General features: G+C 30.8%; 1 protein-coding gene across 1 annotated transcript; it reads left to right on the top strand.

Annotated features, from left to right (window-relative positions):
• The first annotated feature begins 4840 nt into the window (after positions 1-4840).
• LOC17898015 (serine/threonine-protein kinase UCN) lies at positions 4841-6307 on the top strand. Its single transcript, XM_006307631.2, has one exon. The coding sequence runs from the start codon at positions 4885-4887 to the stop codon at positions 6097-6099; it is 1215 nt and encodes a 404-aa protein (XP_006307693.1). The 5' UTR covers positions 4841-4884; the 3' UTR covers positions 6100-6307.
• The last annotated feature ends 4099 nt before the right edge of the window (positions 6308-10406 follow it).

The following is a 10406-nucleotide window of genomic DNA, read 5'->3' as shown; positions in this document are numbered from 1 at the left end:
CCAGTGGGCGGATGTAGGAAGGCCATGGGTGTGGTACGTGCCCCACCCTCATTTTTTTATTTTTCTTGAATAATTAGTATAAATATTATTTAAATACTTCTAATTTTTTTTTTTAATCGCTGATTATTATTATTACGAATTAGAAAAGATCCAAGAATCCAAAACAAAAAAACTCAAAAATAGGAAGCCAAGCAAAACCAAGAAATGCCCGAAGAGCCAAAAACAACAAAATCAACCCCCACGTCTATCTCTGTCAATACGATCCTGCAACCAAGAAGGCCCACCCAAAGCCAAGTACGATGTAAAGCGTCCATCACGTGTAACACTACAAGCTATCTCCCTAGCCAAATTATTGGCTTTCGGTGAAGAGAGGTGAAAAGAAACCTCCCCAATCACCCGGATAACTTGAAAAATCTTGTTAAGTGTAGATCTGTACTTAGGCCAAAGTATAGGTGCATCTAATGCCTCTATGACAGCATGACAGTCCAACCAAACCTCTACAGAATCAATATGCATCTCGTGTAAACTGATCAAACACCAAAGAACACAACTGAGCTCCGCCGATATTCGATTTGAACGAGGAAGAAAAGCATCCCTCGCATGATATAAAACTTCGCCCATGTGATCCCTTACAATCCATGCTCCGCCACAGAAAGATTGCTCATTACACCATGAAGAATGAATGTTACATTTTAACTGTCCAAGACGTGGTTTCCTCCATACCCTTTCCAGCCCTACAGCCCATCTTGAATCAGCTCTTACTTCTAATTTAGTTATTTGTTTTAATAATGCTCTATACTAAGTAAGTAAATATCTTTTTTATCCTTATTAGTATAAAATTATTTAAATGCCTCTAATTTAGTTATTTAGTTTAATAATACTCATACTAAATATTTTTGTTGATTCTAACTACTATAAAAGTTATTTAATTACCCCTAACTTAATCACTAATTTTAACAATGCCCCATATTAAATTTGGTTCTGGATCCGCCCCTATAATCCACTGTTTTTTTTTTGTTCTCTCGATCAGTAAAAGTATTTGAAATCGACTAAGCACATTGACGGGCTCAGTGGATTATGAAGGGAGACTATGCATGCTACTGATTTTTAAAAGCATATGAACTACGTTCTAATTAAGCTGTTTTCATTATTCTAAAATTCAGAAACATTGGTTTTTTATAATTCATATATTGTATATATAACTTTATATGCATAAGAAAGGAAGAAAAAGAAGGAAGTGCTCTTCTAAAACAACCAATATTAATATAAATAAATGGAGGGTGTATATATATGATCAGTTGAAATATATGTCCACTAGTCTATTTATATATTTTTTGTTACTAATTATTACTAGTGATTAATCAGACACACTAAAACATATTACTGTTCAACACACACTATGTGGGGTTGATTATGCATACGTTCCCATTACAACCTTAGTGTTTCTTCACTTTGGTGTCTCCCTTAAATTGTGCCATTAGCATATATAAATATTTCATCTTAGCAAATAAAGTTTAGGCTATTTTCATTTTAAATTTCTCATATATATGTTTTTGGCTAAATTGTTGTAGAAAGAAATCATGGCCGACAAGCGTCATCATGGTATCAAATTCTCCTTCTTCTTCTTCTTTTTTTTTTTTTTTTGTTTATCTCTTGCCTATAAAATTGATAAAAGTATATTCTTTTCTTACTTTGATAATGTGGGTGGAATAATCAGAAGAGGAATGTGATTCACATAATGACATTATCTCTTTTCTATCTTTCTTTAATTTTATGATTTTAACTTTCATTCCGTGACCAAAAAAGCTTTTCTTGTCATACAACTTTTTTCTACATTACTTTTGGTAGCTTAGATGGAAACTTTTTTTACATGTCTTTTTAGAATTTTGAAAAACAATATCAAAAATTTGAGAATTATTTTTGAGATTATTATAGAAAAGCCATTTTTGCATAGCCATTTTTTCAATATTCTTTCAAATTTACCATTGTTGCCATTTAAGAAATTAAACATTAGGGAAATTTTTTTTCATAAAACACATACTTCATAACAACTATACCTTAAAAGAAATTAGAGCCTATAAACCCAAACATCATATGTAAAATTGTGTTTTTATATGAAAAAATGATAAATTTAAAAGTTCTTGATAAAATTGCAAAACTTGTAAACAACCCTCAAATAAGGGCGTAGCTCGTATAAATTGATCTATTAGTTTTTCTTGAATTATAGCCACAAGTCAATAACACATTATATGATTTTGTAGTGAGCTACTTATCTAGAGATGCAATCCCAACTTATATAATTACATATAAAGATAAGATTGTGACTAAAAAATAAACTTCGACAGTTCACGTATCTTATCACTTCGAAAATCATATAATGACAGTCAATGACCCATATATATTTATATAAATTTCAACACATCTAATCTAAAAGAAAGAAAGGAAAAAAAACTTTGGGTTGTGGGGGTAATAATGCTTCATCATAAGTGAGAATAGTAGTGGCAAAGGCACAAAGATGTGCCCTAAAGTTATAACTCTTTAACAATTTATATTAACCTCTCTCAATTATTCGAAAAGCACATCATTAGTGTTTTGTATGGTACGTACGGTGACATCCCACGTGCCCCGACGCTCCCTTTCTCTAACATATCACATACTACATAGTATAATATAACGAAAGCGATTACTAAACAAGAACAACTTGAGAAAAATAAATTTTCATTAGAAAGAAGATAATAATTAAGAAAGAAAAATGCTAATTAGGATAAGAACAAATTAAGAACAAGAGAATCTTGCGTGTCTGGTGGATCACTTAATTGGTCGACTAACTAATCTGATGTACGGAAGGTGGCAATCTTGGGTCCTAAGAAGTTTCTATCTTTTAATTACTTTTGTTTTTCTTTAGATCTCTTTGGGATCTTTATATATAGTCTTAACCCTTTTCTTCTTCAGCTCTTCTAGATTTTTAAGATCTTTAGTTAGATATGGGTGGATCCAAGATATACAGATGAATACAGAACACTAGCTAGGCTCTACGTATGATAGATTTATATGTTGCACTTGTGAATTGTTACAGTTACAGACTAAATGAAATCTCGTGATACAATATTAATTTTCTGTGCATTTATGCTTGGTAGACACATTAAGCTGGCAGTGTAAATATTTTAATAAAAGGTAATTATTAGTAATGATAAATTAACATGTTGTTCCATGTACAAAACATCTATGTGAATTTGAATTTGAGTTTTGCTATCCATCGGTTTTATTACAAGTGTAGTTTAAGGTTTTTTACATTTATTAAGAACATAGTTAGAGTTATTATTTCACTCCTCATCAGAAAACTTCTAAATATTTGTTGGTTGGTACGTACAGTATATTCATTAAAATAAAACTTAAAGTATCATAAAACATATGTATTAAAAATATAGACGACTATATTATAAAACAAAATTAGTTATAAAACGACAACTAATATCGGAAAAATTAAAAAATCTAAAGTACTTGAAGTCGCTAGTCATAAAAATATCTGACCATATGTATTCTTTTTGCTCATAAAAAATGTAGAACTAAATGAAATCTACCAAAAGCAATTAATTGTTTTAAATATACTTTTATTTTTCTTGTTTTGTTTATAAATAACAAGAATATTAACATTCAATTTTTGGGCCCTATATATTACATGTAAGTATGTAAACAAACACTAACTTCTCAACTAGTGTTAAACTGAAAACTTGTTTTGTCAATTATTGGTTTGGGATCTTAACTTCGTATCACCTTCTGGCTAACTAATTTAATCATCCATGTCAAAATTACCTTTCTGTACGTATGTGTGTATGGATGGCTAGTAAACAATCTTTGTTCATCGTCTTTTAAATCTAAATCGTAATGAGAAAAATCCTTCAACCATAAAAGTTTTATGGTTAAAGAGACAATACATTCATTTCAATGCTGTCAATGTTAATTAAGAAAACTGTACCGCCGGATCTACCTACACTATCAACGATCGTAAAAGCTTTACTAAATATAAGTATTGGTTAGCTTAATTAGTTAGGTTAGGTCTATCTAACACTAACTAGTAATTAATTTTTCAAGTAGATCACCGTTAGGATATCACATGTAAGAAAAAGCTATCTTTCTGATATCCATCAAGAGTGTAATAACATTCAATATACAATGTCTATAGCAAATAATAGCAATCTTTTGAAATAATTCACACAAAAATAATGAAAGTAGCTAGATTAATAATTGCAGCAAGAGATCATTAAACACTTTTTTTTTATAAGATTTACAGAGAAAACGATACACAGCTCTTTACATATATAAATGAAGGTGGTTGCGACTGTCCAGTTTGGCTTGTCGACACATTGCTCTCTACTCACATTAAATCATTATGATGCCGCACGTGTTCCATAAGTCCATGATCATTTCAATCTGTAATTTGTGTTATCGGAATTACTGACCATTCATCATTCAAAATCTTACTATATGATCAACGAAATACATACTAGAACTTGAAATCATAATATCACTCTAGCAACGTTTTGCAATTCACGAACTAACTAATATATATATATATATTACCCCCTAATAAGAAAAATGAATGATCTTTACTGTCTCCATCACACTAAGTATGTTCCTTCTTCTTGGTGTAATAAACGTACACATAGGCATCGCTTACAGAGACTTACCAAAACTTTAAAATATTGCACGATTACGAACATTAATTTCATTATTTGCAAAGTGATATAAGAAAAGAAAAGAGAAAAGATTATTTAAAAAAGCAAAACACTCGAAGCTCTACATATATATATATATATATATATATAAATAGACACACGGAGACATAAACGTAACGTTTCAGACCCACTCGTCTCCTTCCTTTTTATGTTTCCATCTCTTTCTCTTACAATGGAGGAGACACGACCATCCTCACCTGCGATGAATCTTGATCTCGACAAACTCAAAGCTCTCAAACTCCTCGGTAAAGGCGCAACTGGAACAGTCTTACTTGTCCACGACTCTGTTTCCGACTCCTCTGTTTCTTCACCATTCGCTCTTAAACTCGTCGACAAATCCTCTGCCTCTTCTCTCCGCCGTGCACGGTGGGAGATTCAGATCCTCCGACGTCTCTCCCATGACACAAACACAAACCCATTTCTCCCGAGACTCTTGGCTTCCTCAGAGTCCCCTGACTTCATCGCATGGGCTTTACCTTACTGCTCCGGCGGCGATTTAAACGTCCTCCGTCAACGTCAAAACGACGGCGTTTTCAGCTCCTCCGTTATTAAATTCTACTTAGCTGAGATCGTCAGTGCGCTTGACCACCTTCATACCATAGGCATCGCTTACAGAGACTTGAAACCTGAGAATATACTTCTTCAAGAATCGGGTCACGTCACGTTAACCGATTTTGATCTCTCTTGTAGTCTCACTAAACCCACCCGACCCGAATTCTATCTATCCGAACCGGAACCGGATCCGAATCACAAGAAAAGTCTGAGTTTTTTCCGGCAGAAGAAGAAAAAGAAGACGACGAAATTAGCTAGGGTTAACCCGATTACACGCCGGAGACTGAGTTTTACCGGCGGGGAAAGATCGAATTCCTTCGTCGGAACCGATGAGTACATATCTCCGGAGGTAATTCGCGGCGACGGACACGATTTCTCCGTCGACTGGTGGGCGCTCGGAGTTTTAACGTACGAGATGATGTACGGCGAGACACCGTTCAAAGGAAGATGCAAAAAGGAGACTTTTCGTAACGTGCTGATGAAGGAACCCGAATTCGCCGGAAAACCGTCGGATTTAACCGATTTGATCCGTCATTTGCTGGCGAAAGATCCGATGAAACGGTTAGGATTCCGGCGAGGCGCGGCGGAGATAAAGGAGCACGCTTTTTTCAAAGGAGTGAGGTGGGATTTGTTGACAGAAGTGTTGAGACCTCCGTTTATTCCGTTGAGAGATGACGGAGAGTTGACGGCAAAAGTAACGGAGGGAAGTGGGTTTGGTGTAAAGGAATATTTCGAGAAACTGAGAACGCCGCCACAACCGTTACCGTTAACGCACGAGTGCTCTGAAAACAATCCCTTTGCTGATTTCTGATCCACGCGTGCGAGAATCTAACACACGTTTAATAGTATTTTACAGATTCTCTTTTTTTTTTGTTTATCTAAATAGCTTTTCTGATTTTGAGGTGTATAAAAAATAATTTGTTAGAACGAAAATCAAGAACAACAAAAGTGATTATGAAACAACAATAATATTAGCAATATGTTAACATGCCATCTAATAATAGTGATCAATATGTTTAGTGTTAGATTTTCTAATTAGACAACAGTTATAGAAATACAGTATGTCTAATAGTATATAATAAGCTCTTAATATAAGATAGTGAGGATTGTAAAAGTTGTTCACGAGGAGCTGAAGTTTATTTAGATTAGTAATAAGACAATAGTTTACAAATAATGTTGTTATCTTATAAATTCAATTGTTTGAACTTTGCAGATTCGCATGGTCGTATCTCGTGACTCCATATATTTTTGAGTTGGACGGTTTTGTATTTTTTTTTTTATTGTTGTTAAAAAAGGTTAAAACGATATTTTGGTGCAATTTGATTTGAAACATGTCTCAGTAAATGTTTAAATTCTTGTGCGATGATGACCTATACTAATCCCGATATGTTAAATTACTTAAATTTTAGGCATGGTTTTCTTCCATCATATCAAAATCTTATATAAGGATGCTAAAATGACATCATCGGAAGAAAGTTTTGATATGTGGATGTGTGGTTTACAAAGAATCAATCATTCTCCCTATAGCTAGTTTTATATAGAGAATGATAGGTTGATAAAGTATCTTGAAAATATGGGCGAACAAGTTTAGGCGCATATGAGCTAAGTCACGGGTAAGATGGGAATCTTGGCAATATTAAGAACACACCTACAAAGCTAAAAACTTTTCTAAGGTTTTGTTTCAAATAAGGTTGTCCTTTATATAAGTTGTTCGGCCATATTTGAACAAAAAGTGAGATTCACACACTCACATGTACGAGCTAGTGTTAGATTCTCTTAATGTGAAACATAAAAACAAATTTTATAAAGATAATACATCATTTAAAGATAACCAAAAAAAAAAAAAAATACTTACAATGACTGTTAATTTAGAGATTAGTCAGAAAAGTATGTTGTTGTCATCAGGATTAAATTGTCGACACTAAACAAGAATTGATTAGACAAGAATTGATTAGACAAGAATTGATTAGAATAATTTATCCCTTTATTAAGGGATTCACTTGATAATTAAGATTTGAGAGAGCAACATCCACCATTGACTTAATGATACTTGTTTCGTTTTTAGTAGTGAACTAGATTCTGACCCGCGCTGAGAAAATTTTTGATTTGAATTTTTTAAATTATGGAAACCTTGAACTAAAATTGGATTATTCCGAGATTTTTGATATTTAGTTATGATAATTAAAAATTAATGGGTAAACACTTGCAATTGGGAGTAGTGCTGTTTATTTAATGTTTGTTAAGCTCTGTAATTATAATTTTGACATTTAGTTATATTAAAAAACTATATTTTAACCTGCGGTACATAGCGGGACAAACATTTTTTAATTTATATTTTTAAAAAAATTTACAGATTTGTTGGAGTTTATTTAATTAATATTAAGATTACATAATATCAATCTTTACTAAATCGGTTTAATACTTTGATTATACATGTCCTATATTGGTGTGGTTGAAGTATGAAATTAAAGATATTTTATCTTTTTAGTAATCAAATTGAACGTGTCCCGTCTTACAACTCGTATGTCATATAATTTGTTGGAAGCATATTATAATCCTTTTGTTTTACAACCCATCCCGTCATATAATTGCGGAAAAATTAAACTCATGTTAAAAATTATGGCAAGGCCAATATACATACTTCAAACTTGGTGTAAAGTTAAAATATTAATAACTTTAAAATATTTTAAAACTTTATATGTAGTTAACAACACTTCCCGTTTTACAACCCGTCCCGTCTTACAACCCGTCCCGTCATATAATCGCCAAAAATTAAACCAATGTTTAAAATTATGGCAAGTTCAATAATACGTCAGTTTAAACTTGGCATAGAGTTAAAATATTTATAACACTTAAACTTTTAATAAGTTTTGAACATTCTATAAAACTTAAATATTGTAAAATTTAAACATTTTAAAAGTTTCAATATTTATAATATTTTGGAACTTTATTAATAAGGTTTTAAACTTAATAAAAATTGAAATATTACAATATTTTGAAACATATTAAAAGTTTTAATTTCCTCAAATAAAAACTGGATTAACGTAATAAACTTTAAAATTTGGAAGTTTGAAAAATCTCGCTTCCTGCTCATTTGGAGTTGGAAGCATTTAGTCCTTATTTATATATGTTCTAGACCATTGTAAGAAAAATTCTATCCCATGTGGGACATTACACTTATGCAAAAACAGTTGTATATATACCAAAGTTTCCATTATTGATTTGAAGTATTTAATTTATTTTCCTAAATTGTAAATTCAATAAAATCTCAAAATCATATAGAATGGAAGTGAATTAAGGTAGAGAATATATTATGGTTAAGATAAAGATGGGTATTAAATATGTTTCTATAGGTGGTTGCGGAATATATTTTCAAACTCATGTTTGCAGATTTTTCGTTTTATTAGAATATGTGCCAATACTATACTTTCTTTCCAAAAATGCATGATAGTTCCAAAAAAGATGATTCTTTACGTGGGAATGAATATGCTTAGCCATACATGTATTCCAAGCCCATCAATTGGCGAAGCCCATCAGCTATCATCTTTAAGAAGCGTGTGTATATAACGATGAAATATGGCTAATATCCATCTACCAATTTCGGGTTATAAAACTGAAATTGACCCGACCCGAGCCGTTTAAATTTACAGTCTTATCCTTAATGACAGGCCAAAGGGTATAATTTGTTTTAGGTTTTTTGTAATTTTACATTAATTTTTTTTTTTAATAGAAAGTGTATTTCTCTTTTACTATATTGGGGATACTGACTAGAGAAGACAAAAAGGAAGGAGATAGAAGGGGACAAAGACTATGACAGTTTCCAAAATAAAAAAGACAAAATTAATATTTGATTTCGAAAAGAAAGAAGAAGCAAAAAAAAACGAAGAAATAACATAATTAGAGGAAGCAAAAGAAAAGACAAAACTGTTTAATGCTAAGAAAATCACCTCATGTGTTTGTGTCTTGCCAAACCCATCAGCAGCCCAACCTCTGAATGCAGATATTAAGGAATTAAAATATTGTACTTTTGTCTAACCAGTAAATATATAAACTACTAGTCGGTTGTCCGCGCTACGCGCGAGAGTTTATTATGTTGTTTATAAGTAATTGGTTCGTATTTTATTTTCTACTTATTTTTTTCACTATACCATACTTTAATTTTTTAAAACTTAAATTATGTTTTTATAGAAAAACTATTGAGTTATACAAACACAATTTAAGTTTTAACTTCATTAGTCGTTGAGAAATTAAGTGTGTATAGTATAAGTTGAAATGTGGGCGTAAATGGAAGTGCAGTTGAGAATCATTGAGAAACGTGTGCGATTAGAGTTTTTACCAAATATAGATCTATATGTTAATTTTTTGGGCCCTTTTATATGTTGGCATGAAATTTGAACATGATTTGTGGGTTATGGGCGGATTGTTGTATTTTAATTATTTATATTATCTCTTAATATATAGTCATAATTTATTATTTGTTGTTTTACGTTTTCCTTTTTTGGATTTGTTGTACTTTATATCTCGTAATGATCATTTATATACTATTATATATTTTTCTGATTTTATGTTTTATATATTTTATGTTTTTTCATATGGAACAATTTTTAAATTTAACATATTACTATAATTTACTTTATATTTAGTTTATTTCATTTAATAATTTTTTTATTTTAATTTTCAATTTTATGAAATATAGTTAATTTTATTTTGTTTATTAGTTTAACATATGTGTTGTATTGGAAACAAATAGTTAAATTCATATTGGAAACTTTTAAAGAAATATTATTTTTATTTTTACCTTTTTATATGTTTATAAAAAATGAGAATTCAAGTTTCGGTCCGACCTATCTCATATATGTTAGAAATTTTTTTGAGACATAAATTAGATAGATTTATATTCTCAAAATTTCTTACTTTGTGTTATATTCCCGTTAAATCTCATTATATTTAGGTTTACATTGTGTAAATATAATCATATATATATTTTAAACATTCACTAAAAACTATAATCTATTATTTATATATTTGTTAGTATAATCGATAAATAGTAAGTTTTTTAACTTTTAATCAATTATCTTTTTTAGTTTATAATGTATAATATAAAAAAAGACTTTTCAT

The sequence above is a fragment of the Capsella rubella genome, unplaced genomic scaffold, assembly GCF_000375325.1.
Source record: "Capsella rubella cultivar Monte Gargano unplaced genomic scaffold, Caprub1_0 scaffold_1, whole genome shotgun sequence".
Classification (NCBI taxonomy): Eukaryota; Viridiplantae; Streptophyta; class Magnoliopsida; order Brassicales; family Brassicaceae; genus Capsella; species Capsella rubella.
This window is presented reverse-complemented; position numbering and strand designations above follow the sequence as displayed.

What these genes read in the sequence shown, in the direction of transcription:
- LOC17898015 (XM_006307631.2), top strand. Translation starts at nt 4,885, where the DNA reads ATGTTTCCATCTCTTTCTCTTACAATGGAGGAGACACGACCATCCTCA.